Source organism: Spermophilus citellus (assembly GCF_964194105.1).
Source record: "Spermophilus citellus genome assembly, chromosome: 1".
Lineage (NCBI taxonomy): Eukaryota > Metazoa > Chordata > Mammalia > Rodentia > Sciuridae > Spermophilus > Spermophilus citellus.
In genome coordinates, this window is record NC_138182.1 from 221531185 (window position 1) to 221552106 (window position 20922).

At 37.8% G+C, this 20922-nt stretch overlaps 1 protein-coding gene across 1 annotated transcript in view; it reads left to right on the plus strand.

Moving 5' to 3' along the window:
- Positions 1-7415: 7415 nt before the first annotated feature.
- Positions 7416-20922, plus strand: part of ACOT12 (acyl-CoA thioesterase 12) — a gene marked incomplete at both ends in the record, with an annotated part of 44383 nt that continues 30876 nt past the window's right edge. The window contains 3 exons of the mRNA XM_081305054.1: positions 7416-7545; positions 12487-12556; positions 15611-15671. Of these exons, the coding sequence (XP_081161180.1) occupies positions 7416-7545; positions 12487-12556; positions 15611-15671 (261 nt within the window). The remainder of the gene's footprint in view (positions 7546-12486; positions 12557-15610; positions 15672-20922) is intronic.

Sequence of the window (20922 nt, forward strand, 5' to 3'; positions counted from 1 at the left end):
TATTAGATTCCTAGAGCTATTGTAACAAATGAACACAATCTAGGTGGCCTGAAACATTAGAGATACTCCACTGTCCTGGAGGCTAGACTCAAGGCATCACGGAGGCCATGCTTCTTCCTAAAGCTCTAGGGGCTTGTCCTTCTCTGCCTCATCCAGCTTCTCGTGGCTAGGTGTTCTCTGGCTTGTGCCCACATCACTGCATTCTGTCTCCATGGACAATTCCTTCTCTTCCTGTGTGGGTCTTCTCCCTGAGTGTCTGTCCTCTAAGAGGTGTGATAACACAGCACACACTCAGAAAGCCCAAGAGAAGCAAGCTTCTACTCTCAGATACTTAGGCCCATTTTTGCCATATTAAGTCTTAGTCACATGTTCTGTGGATTTAGACAGGATTTGTCTTTGGGGGGACTGTGGCTCAGAGGCAGAGCATTTGCCTGGAATGTGTGAGGCACTGGGTTCGATTCTCAGCACCACGTATGATTAAATTAACAAAATAAAGGTCCATCGATGCCTTAAAAAATATTTTTTTAAAAATTAATGGGTACAAGTCAACAAAAACAGAGGCCAGCTTGAAGGGGCTCCCTCAGGGTCAATGAGGGACAATTTGAGCTTGAAAATATGTAGTTATAAAAACAAAGTAACATCTATTGAATAAAATAGGAAGCCATGAGTCCATACAGGTATAAATAATTTATGAATAAATTAAAAAGTTTCACGAGGAATGAGATATTTAAATTGTTTCAAAGTAGCTCTACACAAAATATTTATTAATTACCAAAGGGAAAATTTACAGAAAAGAAGCCTGGAAAACATCACTTAATACAATGACCAAAATGAACAACATCAATAACGAGACAGATGGCTATCAAGCACCACCTATAAGGTGCACCAAGAAAAACGTGACAGATCTTATTCATGTCTCTGCCGAAGATGCATGACCCCAATGTGGCTATGGGGAGACATCAACCAACCCAAACTGAGATTATTTTACAGAATAACTGGTCTGTAAACTTAACAAGTGTCAAAGTCATGAAAGTCAAGGGAAGGCTTCAGAATCATTCTAGACTGAGGGTGACTAAGGAGGGAACACTGAATGTAACATAAGACATCATTGGGACAAATCTTGAAACATGAGTGGGTTTGGAGAATTAGTTGGCTATAATGTATTAATGTTAACTTCCTCATTTTGACAATGTATTACAGCTAAGTAAGAGAATGTCCTGTTGAAGTATTTGTGGGCAATGGGTCATCTGTTTGGCTATTTACTTTCAAATGCTTCACAAATAAGCTCTCTGTACAGCACTTGCCAGGTTTCTCTGATGGTGGTTGTTTAAACACACACACACACAAATAAAAAAAAAAAAAGAAAGAAAAGAAAAGAAAAATCAAGACTGACCTTAAGCCTGTGGATAGTCAGGGACAGAATGTCACTTGAGAAGCCTGATAAATAATTTCCAAACATGTTTATCACTCCATTTGACCCTCACTAGAACAATTTCCATTATTTTTGTAGCTTTTCCAAATCTGCTATCTTTTCCACAACTGCAAACTTCATAAAGGCATAGATCATATTTATATTACTCAGCAACATTTATCCAATGCCCTGGACAACGTAGGCCCTCAATAACTGATCAAATGAATGAATCAAGGCAGCTTGGAGTAGGACAGAACAGGGCACATTCCTCTCTCTCCCACTTTCCTATTTGTTACCTCCGACTTCATCAGCCTCACAAGCTACCTGCCTGAGCCAAGAGCCAGACTTTCTGTTGAACTCCTGACTCTGCTACTTCCTAGCTGTGTGGTCTTGGGTAAATGACCTTCATTTTCTTAACCACAAAATGTGAATTTTAATAGTTCATAGATTCATAAGGGATGTGTGGCATATTATGAGTGCTAATCATTTAGGTTGAGTTCTTAGCTCTCTAAGGAGAACATTACTTGCAGGATGGTTGTAAGAATGTTCAACAAACATGAGTCATGTTTATCATGATGACATTTAATAACAAAGATTATTATTAATCATAACCATATCTAATTACAACTTATAAAGTAGGGAAAGCATCTCATAGAAAGGCCTAATGTAGCACAAATCAGTTGAGAGATAAATTCAAGGACAACACTAGCAATGAGAAAGGCCAACTAAGACACAATCACACTTCTACAGACCCAAGACTGTGGCTTTTTCTCTCCCATCACTGTCCTTAAATGACCCCTGTTAATCTGAAGCATTTAGGGGAAAATTGCATGGTATGCTTTATCCTTCTGATGAAAGAAAGACATTCTATAACAGCAGTTCCTACGCACTAATGAACAACAAGTCAGGTGGCTGTTTTGTAAATTAGGCTATTGTTCTTGCCCTCAGAGCTTATGACTCACTATGGGTTATAGCTGGAGAATCTTGAAAACCAGTTTAGAAAGCAAGAAAACCTGTGGTCTGGAGACCAGAGAGATCAGGGGCAGGAAGTGAGAGCTGTCAGGACCAAGTTGAGATGAGACTGCTCTGCCAAGTGGGAGAATGGCACCGAGTCAGACTTGAGCTCAGCTCTGCCTATAGCAAATCACCTTCTTAATATAAAGCAGACCAAACCAGACATGACCACGAATCACCCCAGATTGAACTAGATAATTTGAGTAGCCCAATAAATATTTTTTTAAAAAATGATTCCATAATTTTAAAATTTCCAAAAATGAAATCTCCAGGGTTCAGACAGTTGTTTAAAGGATATCAAATCTACACAATCTCCTCCAGAATACTGAGGGGAGCACTTCCCAGCTCATTTTATGAACCTGACACAAAAACCATACAAAGACAGTTCAAAGGAGGGAGGGAAAGAAAGGGTGAGGGAGAGAGGGAGAGGGGGAGGGAGACAGGCAGGGAGGTATGGGGAACATCTACAGACCAATATATCTCAAAAATGTTGATGTCAAAATCTTTAACAAAATATTAGGAAGTAGAAATCAGCAGTACATGAAAGAACTATATGTCATGACAAAATGGGATATAGTATTTGAAAACAATCAATGATGGCAGTAGTGGTGGCAGTCAGGGGAACTCCCCTGAGCATTGGTCAAGGGCCTGTGGGATCATGCAAATCTGAGGAGATAAAAAGAAAATTAAACTCTGTTACACATGGCTTTTGTTCAAACAAAACAAAGTATTACACTCCACACACATTAGGTGAGTCTGAATGTCCAGAGTCAAATGGGAGAAAGGTCAGCCTGAGGATCCAGGTGCTAAATGAAACAGTGCAAGCAGGGCACCCACATGCTCCAAGGTCAGAGTCATCATCCCTTGAGCAGGGTCCAGGGTAGAGAAGAGTAGGAGACATTCTAATCAAGAATTTGGCGGCACAAACATAAGAAAACAAGTTCTGCAATTTTTACTCAGGGGCTCTCTATAACTTTGAATCATATTCTTATGAAATTGTATTTGAAAACATTGACCTGGTACTTTTCATATCAAAGGTGGAGACAGTCTGATTGTTAATAAAGCTAATCACTGTATGAAATACCCTGATCGACCAAACTCTCTGCATGGGATTTGTCTCCTACAATGAAAAGGCTCCCAGCTGCCGCTCAGTTCAGGGCAGGGTTAGTATTCAGCTCTCCATGCCTGTCCACAAGGCTTTGGCAATCTCCACTGCATGCCCAAGCACAAGCTGAAAGTATCCTCCTTCCCTGCCAAGGGGAAGTGCCATCTGAGAGCTAGATCTTGCCCAGCAGTCAGCAGAAGTCCTGGGACTTTAAGTGTCTGAGAGCAACCCTTCATCAGTGGGGGATTCAAGCCAGAGGAAAAACCCCAGCTTCTGCATCTCCAACAAGCTTCCAGGTGATGCCCATGCTGCAAACCTGGGGACCTCACTTGGTGACTCTACCAGGACCTTCTGAAGTTCCCCTCGAATAAACTGCTAGTTCCCAAATTCTTATTCAGGAGTCTGCATCTGGAAAGAGTTGTTTTCCTATCTCACTTCTTGTATTCTGTGCTCTTAGTTTTCACAAGACCCGTCCCTACCTGCTGAGCCAGGGCAGACACAATTTCCCCATACTTGGATGAGGGTTTAGGATGTCCAGCTTCCTTTCCCACTATAACACTCTGAAGACTTCCTCATTATTTTAGCAATTATGGAACTTTGGCTTCTCTGCTTGATAAGTTTTCCTACTCTTGTGCATGACCTTTTAAAATCAGGCTAGCTTCACATTCTGCTCACATTCAAAGATGTCTCTGAACACAAATGGAAAATGGAGGCCTTTTCTTCCAACATAATAACAAAAATCCTTGACATGAGAGAGAAGTGGAGATAGCAAATGTTCACACATGCAGATGACATTTTCATGTGAAAGGGAGAAAAACACCATTCAGAAAAATACAAAAACAGTAGTTTCTGGCAGGGGCTATTAAAATGAAAATCAGTATGAAGCCAACAAAAGAGATGAAGCTATAATCAAAAGACATATAAACAGAAGATAATAAAGATAAGAAAATATAATCATGAGTTTGTATACACTGGGTCTGCTTTTTGATCAATCAGTCATCTCTAGACACACATATACAGATACATACTATCCCCTTTCAAATAATCACTTTGGAAAGCTACCGTCTTACACCTATGCTTAAACATTTTTGAAATTTCTGAATTTTAAGAAATCAAGTATAACAGCATACACATAATTCAATATTGAAGTATACACTTCAGTTTTTCAGTCATCACTTTTTACTAAATAATAATACAACTTAGCCTAAACATAAGCTTTATTTCCAATAATTTAATAAATTTCTTAAAATATTAAACAATAAAATTCACTTGTGTAACTGTCAGTTATTACTGTGTAACAGACAACCCTAAATATCACAGTGGCACACAACTGTAGTTATCTCTCATTCATAAATCTACCTATCTGCAGATCGACTGGAATGGCTCACCACTATGTGAATTCAGTCAGATGCCAACAGGCTACTAATTAGGTATACAATCTTCTTATGGCAGAAGTCAGATGTTCCTGAGAACAGAAATACATGGTTCCTCTAAGGGCAAGGCTGAGAACTGATACACTGTTACCTCCCCACCTTCCAGTCCAGGGTAAGTCTCCTGGCCAAGTCCACCATCAATAAATTCCTCCTATGGAGTTATCAGTAGATGGACTATGTGATGAACAACAATCCAATCTACCAATTCCTAAATCACGTTGATTTGTCAATACAGAAGATATTGAAAAAAAGGTATTAAGAATTCCACAGGTATTTTCCGATTTTCCAAGAGAATTGCCAAACAAACTAACAATATGATAACATTATTATTGAAATGAGTATAGTTACAAAAGAGGACTATCTGGGATGCAGAAGTTTTAATTAATTAATTTATTAATTTTAAAATATGTTTTTAGTTGTTGATATACCTTTATTTTATTTATTTACATGCAGTGCTAAGAATCAAACCCAGTGCCTCACTCACGCCAGGCAGGTGCATTGCTGCTGAACCCCAGCCCCAGCCTCTAATCTATTTTTTTAAATATGTTTTTGTAGTTGTAGATGGATACAATACCTTTATTTTGTTTATTTATCTTTATGTGGTACTGAAGATGGAACCCAGGGCCTCACACATTCAAGAGCAAGAAAAACACTCTACCATTGAACTACAACCCCAACCCCTTTAATTTATTTTTTTAATATTTTTTTTTAGTTGTAGATGGACACAATACCTTTATCTTGTTTTTATTTTTATTTTTATGTGGTGCCGGGATCGAAGCCAGTGCTCATGTATGCTTGGCAAGTACTCTACCACTGAGCCACAACCCAGGCCACCTTTATTTTTTAAGGAGTTACTTTTAGCAGGGCACAGTAGATTGTAATTCCAGCTACTCAGGAGGCTGAGGTGGGAAGATCATGAGTTTGAGCCTAGTCTGAGTAATACGGGAGAACCCATCCCCCATACTCATGCCAAATAGTCATTTTTATGCTTTTTATAAAAGCCAAGCTTTATACTTACCTAATGGAATGCATCACATTTTTATTTATGCTTATTAGGGCTAGGAAAATTCTAAAACTATTGAGTCAATGTATCTTTATTTTCTCTCATTCATATATATACATATAAATTATATATATATGTATATATATATAATGAATTTTATATATATATGTATATATATATAATGAATTTTATATATATATATATATATATATATATATATATATATATATATGAAGTGCAATTATCAGAATCTCCATTTTGCTCTTTCCATGCTGGGGCTTGGCAGCCTAGAGATATGAGGATGAAAAAGCACCACCTAGTCATTCTAGTCATTAAAGGCCATTAGATTTCTTGGTAAACTCCCTAGGAAGTCAGGCGGTCCTACCCGCTTAGCCGCATGTCAGACCCTTTGCCTCCTTCTCCAAACATCCATTTCTTCATCACTAAATATGCTCCCCATAACAGCCTGCCCTAACAATGAAACATCCATAGATCTAGTATATGCTGGAGGTTTTCTGAGGTCATGGTTTCTCTTGTGAGAACTGCTCTGTAACATCAGTGATTGCAGCTCTACGAAGTGTAACAACTTTCGTTGCTGAGCATGAAAAACTCTCATCTGGGGTTTATCCCCCGGTTAAAAAAAAAAAAAAAAAAAAAGATTCAGATTCTTTTGGGAAGCGTGGGGACTATTCCTAACAAGATGGGAAGTCTCCAGTTTTAAACTCTAGATGAAACCCAAAACAAACCTTTTCTTTTTAAGTGACTCTGATCCACCTCCAAGCCTCAGCCTCCCTGAGCCCCCGCCCCTTTTACTTGGTTTGTTTAGCAGAGGAAACCATTTCCTAACAAATGATCTTTGGATCCACTATAATATCCTAAGAGTCAGAAGGTGGATTTTGAACTAGGACTTAAACAGTGAGTGCCTATGTGGCCTGGCAAGCAGCAAACAAAACCCAACCAAACAAATAACGGAAGTGAAGCACTCTTAAATCAGTGGCTAAAGCAAACGTTTTACATTCTCTGGAGAGGATTTAATCACTATTTATTGCCTCCTCGCCTGTCAAGTTCTGCAGACAGACGACCACTGTATTTATTTGCTTAGTAAATACCTATAATCCTTTAGCCAGGTAGGTGCCCACTTCCCCGCGCTCTCTCACTAAATTCTATGCATGGTTCTCAGAGAGAGAAGCACTTTTCTCTCCGGAGAGATCGGACGGTTCCCCGGCTTCTTCCTAGGCAGAAGAGCCTGCTCCTTCGCCCTCCTGGCTGGTCGGGGACAACACTGCCAGCACCTGAACTCTCACCTCCCGAAGCACCTGGCTGCGGGGGAGTGGGAGTGGAGTTCGCAACTAGGGCGGGCGGCGCCCTTTGGAACGGGGGCGGGCCCGGCGGGCGGACACCTCCAGGCCAGGCGCCCCGGGCCCGGGGCTCCCCTCTCTCGGCCTGGACATGGAGCGGCTGGCGGCGCCGGGCGAGGTGCGCATGAGCCAGGCCATCCAGCCGGCGCACGCCAACGCCCGCGGCGAGCTGAGTGCCGGGCAGCTGCTCAAGTGGATTGACACCACCGCCTGCCTGGCCGGTAGGCGCCGCGGTCCGGGCAGCCGAGGGGAGCCGGCGGCTGCCGGGCCGGCTGCTGGACGTCTGTGCGCCGCGATGCACTGGAGGCCAAGGGTAGCGAGGGACGGTGGTGGTGCGGGATCCAGAGTGCAGTGGAGTGGAGAGCTGGCCATGAGTTGCGTTGGCTTGTGGGGATGCAGGTTGGCCCGAGATGTGGGAGCCAGGGAACAGCCTGAGAAGAAGGAAGGGGAGGATCCAACTTTACAGAGCTGTGAGACCTGTGCAGTCAGGGGCAGTGATGACTGAGATAGTTCACCTGACAATGACCTAGACGCTTTGGATTTAGGGTTCCTTCATCCCACGAAGGAATGAGTGAGAAATGTGCGTGTAATAGGTTATTTATATCCATATTTACCTTACAGAAAATGCAACAGATTTAATTCATTTAAAAAGAAAACTCCATTACGTTCAACAGTACCAAAACTGTACTTAAAAGAGTGGTAATAGTTTGCACTTTTGCAAATTGTTTTAATGTTTGGTTTAGTAGAGGACTGCTCACTTATCAGATTTCTTTCTGCTGTTCAATTTGTTGCTAACACATTATTATGTAGTCACTGGAAGACTCTGCTGTATTCTTCTGAGAGAATGAGGATGGCAATACATCTACTGTGGACTGAATGGTGCCCTTCTCCTTCCCCAAAATTAATGTGTTGAAGCTCTAACCCCCAGTGTGGCTGTATTTGTGTAAAAAAGTAATTAAGCTTAAATAAGGTCATTTTGGTGCAGTCCTGATCCCAAAGGTTTAATGTTCATATAGGCTTAGAAATGGATAGCTTGGTCTCTGACATGTGAGACCACAGCAAGAAGGCAGATATCTGCAAGCCAGGAGGAGAGCCCCTCTAGGACCTAAGTGGCAAGCTTGGACTTCACAGCCTACAGACCTATGAGAAATTTCTATTGTTTAAGACACCCAGTATATGGTATTTGGTCCTAACTCAAGCAGACAAAGGAAACCTCTTAGTATTATTATGAAAAGAGTTTTTGGTTGTAGGTGGTCACAATACCTTTATTTTATTTATTTATTTTTATGTGGTTCTAAGGATTGAACCAGGGCCTTAAACATGCTAGGTGAGTGCTCTACTGCTGAACTACAACCCCAGCCCCATGAAAATAGTTTTGACCGCTGAATCTCTTCCAGACCACTGAGAACCTGCCTAATACTTATGTCTAGGGAAAAAGACTCCATTTTCAAAAATAGCAGGTTATAATGTAAATGATGTTCTAATGGAAAGGCTGGGTGAGGCAGTATTTTTTGAGAAGTTGGTCTTCTCTGCCTGCTGACTTCTCCCATCTTCAGATCAGTGATAAACACAATTTTTTAAAATTTTTGTTTTAGTTTTAGTTGGACACAATACCTTTATTTTGCTTATTCATTTATTTTTTATGAGGTACTGAGAATCAAACCCAGCGCCTTGCACATGCTAGGCGAACACTCTACAGCTGAGCCACAGCCCCAGTCCTGATGAACACAATCTTTAGTACCAAAAAGCCCTCACTCCTGTAAAACTTCCTTTGGCTTCCCTTCCTCCATCTGACCTCCCTGAGACCTATTCTCTGTACAGAGGTTAGAGTGGACTTTAGGTATAGGGATCACATCATACCACTCCCCAGCTTAGAACCTTTCAGTGTCCTCTCATCACACTTGAGGTGAAACCCAAACCGTTTGTTGTTCTTTATAGATGCTAGTTGAAGTTGGAAATTCACATTGGAGCCAGCCAAGTAACCATAAATGTAAGATGAGTCTGAGTCCAGCTTAGGACTTCAGGGAGAGAGTGGTGGTTACCTGGTAATCTGTAGGATCCCCCACCAAAGTACATTAACACCAAGAAAAAGTATAACATTATGCTGCTCAGACAAACCTTGTATCATGGACTGGGGCCACGGGTATAGTTCCTGTCTCCCATTTGTTTGGTACCAATCTCCTCCTAGTTCATAGGATCCAGCAATACTAGGCTTCCACATTTCCCAGGACATGCTCACCTTTTCTTTTCTTAGGACTTTGCATTTGCTCTTCTCTTTTTTAAAATAATTTTTTATTTGTCCTAATTAGTTTTATATGACAAAATAATGCATTTTGATACATCATACATAAATGGAGTATAACTCCTCATTCTCTTGTTGTACACAATGTAGAGTTATACCACTCATCTAATCATATATGCATATAGGGTAATAATGTCTGATTCATTCTACTATCCTTCATATCCCCATACCCCCTCCCCTCCCTTCATTCCCCTCTGTTAATACAAAGCATCTCTATTCTTCCCTAGCCACCCTCACCCACTGTGAGTTAGTATCTGTATATCAGAGAAAACATTTGGCCTTTGGGATTGGCTTATTTCACTTAGCATAATATTCTCCAGCTCCATCCATTTACTGGCAAATGCCATAATTTCATGCTCTCATCTTTGCCTTTACTCTCTATTCGTGGACCTTTCCATGCATTACATCTCAGCTTAAATGTCATTTCCTCAGAGAAGACTTTCCTGCTCACCTGTTTACTTCTGTACCCATTCATCACTTTACTCACAATGCCCTGTCCAACTTCCTTCATAACACTTAGCACAATCTAACTATTTTGTCTATTTGTTTGTTCACGTCTTTATTTTTGGACTGGCCAATTATCACATAAACTAAGCTAATTCTCCACAACTTAGTGCTCACTAAAAGCCTTCTGGTTATCTGGATGGTCCTACAACTTGAGTTCTCAAGTCCAAAAGGAATCCAGAGTTTATATGTGAAACCTGAGACTTAGAAAATATACATTTTAAAACAATATATGTGAAGATAAAATATTAGAGTTGGAAGTGGCTTTAAATATCATGTGTTTCAGGGCCCTTATTTTACAGATGATGAAAGCAAAACTCAGATGATTAAGAAACTCTGCTTTTCTTGGTGTTAACAGAGTTTCTAATACATCTTGTCTTAACCACCTGCAAAACTCAGCTATATATTTGAAGCCAATCTATTTGTTTGCTTTGTTTGCTAATCTGTTTGGTTTCTGTCTTAACAGTTTTTAACAGGATTTGAGTTTTGGTTATAATAACATAATAATGGGAACATGAATATGAAGTTAATCTGCATGTAAGAAAAAGAAATGAGTATTAAAATCCTTGAAGTTGCTAGTAATAATGGTGCCTGTTTCCAAGGCAACTGAGTGCATGATGTGACTACTGAAATGAATTTTAAAGCTACTGTTTCAGAACCAGAATAAGCTGGTCACAAGCAAAATTTGTGGACCCAATGTTGATCCCCCATATTTTTTATTCTTTCTTATTATTTTATGTTCCTTAAAAATCTGTAGTATAAACTGTGGCTATTGAGGCCCATTTTCAGCCAAGTTCTTTAGTAGCATTCTCTGTTTGGTCTACCCTACTCTTTTCTGAGAGTTTCTATTACTGTTGTAGTCAAAAAATCACTATTTAGAACAACATGTTTAATCTTTTAAGCCTAAATGTCCTAATTTATAAAACAGAACCAGACTTGTGATTGACAAGTGTAAATACTTAGCTCAGTACTTAGTAAATGTTAGCTGTTTCTCTGTTTATGTTTCTTCTTGATCTAGTATAGTGCTATGACACACTGTAGATTCTAATAGACATAATAAAAATTAATATTTTATTGGTTACTGCATTTTAGTTATCATTTAAATCATTCAAAATTGGCAACTCAATTAATAAAAATTTATTAATACGAGTAGTTTAATTACGTCGATATCCCATTTTCTTATGTTAGTCAACTGAAATGAATGTTTTGGGATACTTTTTAGTCAATGTTTTACAACGTATATTTGAAAGTGTTCAGTAGTTATCTGAAAAACTGTAAAAGGACACCTATGGGGGACTAGGGTTGTAGCTCAGTGATAGAGCACTTGCCTTGCATTTGTGAGGCATTGGGTTAGATTCTCAGCACCATATAAAAAATGAATAAATAAAATAAAGGTATTGTGTCCATCTGCAACTAAGAATATTTTAGGAAAAAAATTATATTTTCCAAATAATATAAATTATTGTATTTTCATATAAAGCAAAACCAACGATCCAAAAATATTCTGAATAAATTAAGTGCTGATATGGAACATTAAGTTGAGGAGCTGATAAACTCTTCACCCTGCTCAATACTCTCCCCTCCAACATAATTAATGCAGAGTGAATTTGGTGTGAAGTTGGTAAAAATAATAAATATTGACTAAATATCTCCTTGTTCCCATCCATGCACCATCTGTTTCTGGTGCATCTGTGATTTAGAAGATGATGTCAGGGTCTCCCATACTTATAGTGGTTAAGTGATTTAAATACATTCAACTGCAATAGAAATAACTTTGGTGTGTTGTTTTAAAAACAAAAGAAGCATATTTCCTGACAAAATAAAGTCAGTGACAACTTCCTAAAAAATGTTATCTATAATTGCCAGATTTTCTGAATATTGGTATTGAAATTTAAAGCAAAGCTCAAGTAAGTTAAAATTTAGGAGAAAGTAGCCAGGCACAATGGCATGGCTATAATTCCAGCTACTCAGCAGGCTGAGGCAAGAGGATTGCAAGTTCAAAGCCATCCTCGGCAATGTAGTGAAACCCAGTCTCAAAATAAAATAAGAAGGTCTGGGGGTATGGCTGAAAATGCTTACATAGCATGCCTGAAACACTGAATTCAGTCCCCAGAACTGGGGAAAAAATTAGGAGAACGTATAGTAATTGCCATGCAATAAAAGCATAACTTAAAGAACACAGAAACTCTCATAAACTGACATCATCCAGAAAGTGTGGGCACAGTGGTGTTCTACTGAATGAGTGAATGGGTAAATTAAATAAATCTACTGAAATTTAATTCCTTTTCTCTTAAGATGAATTGAAATATTCAAACATAACTATTACTAACAAACACGTTTACCTATTTTTTTGAAGCTGAAAAACATGCTGGGGTTTCCTGTGTCACAGCCTCAGTGGATGACATTCAATTTGAGGAAACAGTTAAGTAAGTGATATTACTCTTTCACTTTTCTCCCAGGTTTATTATGTTGGTTGTGACATATATTTGTGGCACCTTATTTGTTTGGGGTCCATGATCCTATTAATAAAACAAATTACATTTTACTCAATCTAAGTGAGTAAAAGACATAATCATAAGGCCTACCTTTAGTCAACATTGTAGGTGTAAAATCCCATTCACAATTTTGTTGAGAAGCAACTCTCAGCATGAGATGCATTGTGGAGTCATGCATAGCAAGCTATCTGGCACCTGACTCTTAATGGCTCCTTTCTCTACTTATAGAATAATTAATGATGGTAAGTGTCTCTACAATGGTGAATTTCCTCATTAGGTTGGCTAAACACTAATTCATCTGAATAGAGACAGTAAAATATGAAAAACATTTTATGTGTTTATATATGCTTAATATGCTTTACCAATTCATTATGCAGAAAATTTCAAGTAAACAAATAATTCAAACATATGTAAAATTAGAGAAAATTGTATAGTGTATCCCAAGGATTTATCTCCTAACTACATCAATAATCAAATCTTGCACACTCTTGTACCCTTCTATGTTTCCCTACATGACTGGGTTATTCTGAAGCAAATTCCAGTCATTATCTATAATTATCAGTATATATTTCTAAAAGATCAGTACACTTTTGAAAGACATAGTAATATAACAACAATCACTGTATTTTGAAGCCACTTGAAATAATTCTCTCCTACATGGTTAAATTGCCAACTTCACATGTAGATAAATTCAATTGTTTTATATTTTTTGGAATTAATTTTTTATTTTATTTCATAATTTAATTGGAAACCAGATACATTTGGCTCTGGGAAATTAAGCTCTTATCTAGCTTCTATCCAAGCACCTTTCTCTTTCTATAAATAGCCATTTTAATTACTTTCTGACTTTTAAAAAATTTTTAAATGTAAACAAGTATTTACATATATTCATGTCCTTTTAAAAACAAATTCTAACACATTGTATATACTTTTCTCCACCTTTTTTTCCTTAATATTATATATAGAAAAACACTCTGTAGCAATGTACAGAGATATCCAGAATTCCTTGTAATTAGCTACATGGTAGTCCATTGTGTAGATGCCCTATTTTTTTCCTCTGGTCCCTAATGATAAATTTTAAAATTGTTTCCAGTTTTTGCTATTACAAATATTTCAAAATGTCATTTTGTGCAGGCATATGTCCATGATTTTACAGTGTATTTTTGGGATAGAGTCCTAAAAAGATGATTACTGAGTCAAAGGGTAAAGGTACATTTCATTTTATTAGACATTGACAAATTCTTCTCTGTGAGGATTATTATGTGGGCAAAGGACTAGTAAAATTGTGATAAAAACATAGATTTGTTCAGATTTCCCACATAGTTATTAATTACTTAAATATACATCTGCATGTCTATGTTAAACTCCTTCCTTTACTTCCAGTCTTTCTGATTGAAATGCTACAGATTATGACAGGTACACTACGTAGAGAAGCAATGTATGCACAAAGGCATTAATCAGATGTGGTCACTCTTCTGGGCAAACCCAACTGATTCACTTTGTAGACAGTCCTTAATATATCTTCACAGGCCTCTCTAGAGGTGATTAAATTAATTCTGTTAAAATGGAATTAATAACTATTCTTTACCAAGAGCCCAAGTCGGGCCTTGGTAAAGAATAGTTCAAGCCTTTGAAGTCAGATAAGACCAGGGTTTGAACTCTGGCTCTGCCTTTTGCTGACTCCATTGCCTTGTAAGCCCATTTCCTGATGGGAATGAAATGGGAACAGTACTACTTCCCTCACAGGGTCCTTGCCAGTGAGTGACATGTCAGATATTATACAAAGCATTCAGCTTAGTGCCTGATTTACACATAGTACTAATAAAGGACAGTCATAGTTACTACAATGGCCACACTAGAAACAGTACTTTGTTTAATTAATGACAAGGGCTTTTATTGTTAATGATTTATTGATCAGTCTTTTATAATCTTTTGAACTTTGTCTGTTTACACATCTGTGTCCCGAAGAAACACTAGTCTCCTTGAAGCCAGCAGCTCAGTCTTGCCCATCACTGTACCTAACACCTTAGCTGAACACCAGGGCTAGTCCTCAGTAAACAATCATTAAATGTGTGAGGTAGAAAACATCAATGATTCTTTTAGGAGAGTTTCATATGAAGAAGAGAAAAAATAATCAAAATAAATAGGTTTTAAAGAAAGGTTTTAAATAGGAGAAGCCTTAAACATTTTCAAAGAGTAAAAAAGAGAGAAGGGTAGAGATGAAAGGTTCAAAAGAGAGTAGAAATGACAGAGCAGGGAAAGGTCAAGAGCACAGGTAAGACAAGAGATCAGATCATGAGGAAATCTTGTCCTTCCTCTGAAGTAGAAGAGTCTCTGAAGACACTGAGAATACAGTTCAATTTTGCACTTAAGGGAGAAAAATCAAGGGTGCTCATGTTGGACAGATTCTTAACTTCTGCTAGGGTGAAGGGATCAGAAGTGACAGAAGGGCCTGAATACAAGAGTTTTGAAACAACTTCAAATTACATGATCAGAGTTCTAGTAGTAGCAGGGAATGAATGGCTCTTCTAGTAGCAAAGAAGACACATGTAAATCTATCAAAATTAACTAGTGGACTTTCTTGCTTATTTGTAGTTTGTTCATCCATTTAGTTATTAACATTTTAAAATAAATATAAGTTGTATAAGTTTGCCTGTGTGTTTGTCTTAACTTGTATAGTAGCTTGAAAGAGCTTCTAAAAAGTCCAAGTATCTGTTGCAAATTTGAAGTCATCTTGCATTCTACCTTTGCAAAGCCCTTTTTCTGTTTGAATAGAGGGAGTCAGTTAACCTGAGTGTGGTTTATGATGATCAGCATTTGCCCTTAAGCCCTGTCTTTCCTGTTATCATGAACCTGAGTGTTTCATGTGAACAATAACAGCAAGCTAAGGTGGAAATACTTTACGGCACATGAAAGATTTAAGTGAGTCTTTAAATCTGAAATAAAATGTGTTCAGATTACTTAAAATAATTTTTTTTTTGCTAGAGTTGGACAAGTTATAACCATCAAAGCAAAAGTTACTAGAGCATTCAGCACAAGCATGGAGGTAAGAGTGCACTTTCTTTACTTTTGCCTACTGGTGCTCATCTCTTCATTGTTTACAGAGGGCTGAGGAGGAGGCCTAGAATAGTATCTGCAGGTAATGAGATTCTGAGGTTAAGAAGGCTCTTAAATCTGCAGTCAGACTCCAGGTAAATAATAAGGAGCTGGTGCTTCCTAGTCAGCCCAGTCACTAAAATTCAATATGATGTAATTCACTGTTTTTACATAGAAAGGTACACAGAAAGTATACATGCAAGGTTGAAGGGCACTGTTTTGCTCTTTTGCAAGATCTGGGTTTTCTTTCTTAATTGTTCTTTCTCTACTGTTACTAAAACTCTGCATCTCTGTCTCCTTACTCCCCAGTGGAAGCTAACCCCATGATTAACTAGTTTTTGAAAGGTCCAGTAACTCAGATTCAGAAGATAAGAAGGTAAATTGAGATGACTTTTCTTCTACACCCACTAGGCTTCCCTTTCCTTATCATAGTGGAGAAAGCAACATTCTGGGGTTTCCTGAAGTCACTGTCCAGGTTAAACTAGCAGGAAGGGGTTGCTGGATTCAGCTTCTAGGTGGGCTGCTGGCAGTCAGTTACAGTCAGTCCCTTTGACCCTGGGTACTAATGGCATGTAAGAACTTGTCACCGCAGATGGGTGACTGAACCAACAGAAATTTGTCTTCTTGCAGTTCCAAAGGTTGGAAGAACTAAGTCAAGGCATCAAGAAGATTGGTTCCTTCTGAGGGCTGTGAGGGTGAATCTGTCCCTGCCTCTCTCCTAGTGGGTTTGTGACACTCTTCAGTGTTCCTTGGCTTGTGGAAACATTGCCTGATCTCTGTCTTCATCTTCACTGTGTGTGTGTGTAGTGTGTGTGTGTGTGTAGTGTGTGTGTGTGTAGTGTGTGTGTGTGTGTAGTGTGTGTGTGTGTGTAGTGTGTGTGTGTGTAGTGTGTGTGTGTGTAGTGTGTGTGTGTGTAGTGTGTGTGTGTGTAGTGTGTGTGTAGTGCGTGTGTATGTAGTGTGTGTAGTGTGTGTGTGTGTAGTGTGTGTGTGTGTAGTGTGTGTGTAGTGTGTGTGTGTGTGTGTGTGTGTGTTTTCAAATCTCCTCTTTATGTAGGGACAGCAGTCATACTGGATTAGGACCCAATCCTAGTCTGGTATGATCACATTTTAGCTAATTACATCTGCAATGACCCTATTTACATTTGGAGGTGCTGGAAGTTAGGGTTTCAACATAGGAATGAAGGAACATTTCAACCTATAACAGAATGATGTTGGCAAAAACTATGCCTAGAGTGACGGCTTTACTCTGATGTAATCACTTTCCACCTGTGTCCACATTCACAGAATATGAAGCACTTGAAGAAAGCTCTCGTGGAACCAATGGGGTCTCTGTCAGGAGCAATTGGTACTTCCAGACCCTGACTTCCCAGTGGTGGGACCTTTGATCTTTTCCCCTTAGTAGTCCCTGGATTTGGCCTTTCTCCTGAGGGACATGGACTGTCCTTTATAGTCAGCTCAAACACAGATAAAGATTTCTTTTCTTCTTTTTTTCCTCCTATTCCCTGAGACAGGCTAGAATTTTCAAAGGAAGTTTGAATAGAATTTAAGAAAAAAAAATTTCAGTATTTGCAATGAAAATCTCACCAGATAGTAACAAACCATGTGCAATAAGAGAGCATCGTGTAAGGGTAGGGATATTTTTTGGTCCCTAAGAATATTTTAAAAATTGTTTATTTGTTTCAAAAAAAATTTTAGTTGTAAATGGTTTGGGTTTTTTTTTTTTGGTTTATTTCATTTATTTATTTCTATGTGGTGCTGAGAGCTAAACCCAGGGCCTCACACATTTATTTATTTATTATTTGTATTTATGTATTTATTTATTTATTTGGTATTTGTTTTTTGTTATTATTATTTCTACTATTCCCATTTTTCTATTTGCTTTGGGCTTCATTTGCCTTTCCTTTTCTAGTATCTTAGGTTAAAAGCCTAGAACACTGACTAAATTTTATTATTTACTAATACAGGCATTTCAAGCCATTAATTTTTTTCAGAAAATATTGCTTTCCCTGAATCAAAATATGTTCTCATTTCCCTTGTGAATTTTTTCTTGTTCTCTGAGTTATATAGATGTGTGTTGTTTGATTTCCACATTTATGGTGATGATTTTCAAGACAACTTTCTGTTCTTGATTTCTGATTTAATTCCTTCGTAGAAAAAGAACACATGTATAATTTTGGTTATTTTAAATTTATTGAGACTAGTTTTATGACACAGAATATGGACTTGGTGAGGGATGTACTTGAAAAAAAAGTGTACTTTGCTTATGGTGGGCAAAGTATTCTACAGATGTCAGTTAGGCTATTTCTTCTTATTTTTATTTATTTATTTATTTATTTTGCTCACCTGCTCCATTAGGTACTAAAAAAAAGGGATAAGATACCCAACTATAATTGTGAACCTGTGTATTTTTCCTTTCAGTTCTATCAGTGTTTGCTTTCTGGAGTTTGAAGCTCCATTATTAGATGCAAACATGTTTGAAATTGTTAAATCCGCTTGATGACTTGGTCCTTCCATCGTTATAAAATGACCTATTTCACCTTTGTTTTTTGTTTATAAATCTGCCTTGTCTCATATTGATTTAGCCACCACGACTTAGATTTGCTTGCTACTTTTCATACAGCCTAACCATCTCTGCCTCTACGTGGCATGTTTTAACTATTTTCATTTGATATAACATGACTATTGATACAGTAGGTTGAAATCTGTCACCTGGCTGTTTGTTTTCCATTTGTTTTGTCTGTTCTTTTTTCCATTTCCCCTATATTTTTCTGCAATTTTTATAGTGGGTAATTTTTAGTAATCCATTTTATCTTCATTGTTGATCTTTTAACCATATGTATTTGCTTTATTATTTTTAGTGTTTGTTCTAGGATTAACAATTTGCATACCTTAACTTATCTGACTCTACCTTCAAATAATATTACATCCTTTTAAGGAGAGCATAATAATTTTCCAACAGTATGCTTCCCTTCCCGTATCCTAGCCTTTCTGCTATTGTCATCGTATATTTTACTTCTGCTTGTTATAAACCCCACAATGCATTGTTATTATTTTCGCTATAGAGTCAGTTATCTTCTAAAGAGATTAAAGATATATTTTATACCTTTCCACATATTTTCCATTCGGGTACTTGTCATTTCTTTGGGCATCTCCAAACTTTCCTCTGATATCACTTTCCTTTGATATTTCTTTTAGTACAAAGCTGCTGGTGATTAATTTTTTCCGGTGTTCATCTGTGTGCAAATTTATTGTTTCACCTTCATGTTTGAACAATATTTTCACTAGGTGTAGAATTCTGGCTTGACAGTGTTTCACCCCCTTGCAGGACTTTAAAGGGTCTCTTCATTAACTTCGGGCACATGCATGGTTCTCTGAGAGGTCTGTTGTTATTCTTATCCTTGCACCTTTTACATGGTACATCTTTTATTCTTGCGTTGTTTTCATATTTTCTTGTCACTGTTTTTTTTAGCAATTATATTATACTTATTATTTTCTTCACATTAATTCTGCTTGGGTATTTTTAAGCTACTGAATGTTTGGATTTATACTAACAAATTTGGAATTTTTCTCAGGTTTTGTATTTCCAAACATTTTCTATCCCATGTTCTTTTTACTTTTGAACTGAAGAATTTTAGACAGCTTGATAAGTGTCCCACTGATACCCTATTATTGTTTTCCCGGGTCTTTTCTTTCCATACTGTATCTTGTTTAAACTTCTTTTGTTATCTTCAACTTCACTAATCTATATTTCTGCCATATCTAATCTAATGTGAATCTTATCTGGTATATTTTTTTTAATTTAATATGTTATGTTTCTTAATCTCAGAAAGTGTTATTTGATCATTTTAATTTTGTCCACTTTCTGTCTTCATTATGCTAATACTTTCCTCACCATTAGCAGTCAGCAAGTTATAGGCTGTGGACCTGTTTTATAAATAAGGTTTTATGATAACACAGTCATACTGTGTTAATCAGCTTTTCATTGCAGTGACAAAAATACCTCACATAGATAACTTAAGATGAGAAAATATTTATTTGGGCTCATAGTTTCAGAGGTTTCAGTACAGGGTCTGCTCATGCCATTGCTTTGGGCCTTAGGTGAGGCAGAATATCATGATGAGAGGGCTTGACATGGGAAAGCTGTTCAGCTCATGGCAGCTGGGGTGGGGGGGGAGAGAGATCCCACTTCTGAACATGGCTTTATTGGGGGACCAATCCTTCAACACTTGAGTCTCTTGGGGGCACTTTGTATCCAAACCATAACACATACCCATTGTCTCTGCTGCTACCACACTACATTGACAAAGTTGAGTCATTGTGAAAAGAGTATAGGTTCCTACATGCCTTAAAATATTTACTATCTCATCTTCCAAGAAAATGTTGATTCTTTCTCTACATCCTTGAGTTCATGGTACATAGATATAATTTCGTTCAACATCCTTTTTTGTTAATTCCATCATTTCTGTCATTTGTTGTTCTATTTTTATTAATTTGCATATTCTAGTTTTCTTGTGTCTACTCATTTATTAGATGCTGAATACTGTGAAATTTATATTGTGTTGTGATACTTTTGTTATATTTCTTTTTTAAAAAATAGAGTCAGATTTTTTTTTAAAAAAAATTAAAGATGGGCACAGTATCTTTATTTATTTTAAATATTTTTTTATGTGGTGCTGAGGATTGAACCCAGTGCCTCACATGGGCGAGGCAAGCACTCTACCTTTGAGCTATAACCCCAACCCCAAGTGTCAGACTTTAAATAGCAGGATGATGTTGGTTACTTGAAGATTAGTTTGAGACTTTAAAGATTGCTTTGCTGGAAGACAGTGGGCTAATTTAGTCCATCTTCTAAGTTGGGATCTTTAGCGGTCTCTATGGATTCTTCTGTGTTCAGTAAGGTCTCGGGGGAGAACTCAAAGATTCCCAGCTATGTGGGCTCTGAGATTGTTCATGTCACAACTCCCCAGTAGTTTGTTCCACAGAACCTGTTTTTGTCTGGCCTTCTGAGGTTTCCCCCATGCATGCTCAGATTAGTATCAACCCAAAGACTCATGGGATTCATGTGAATAGTTAAGAATTCCTTCCTTCTGTAGCTCTATCCTCTCTGGTACTAATCCACACACACACACACACACACACACACACACACACACACATATTTAGTTATAGATGAACACAGTGCCTTTATTTTACTTATG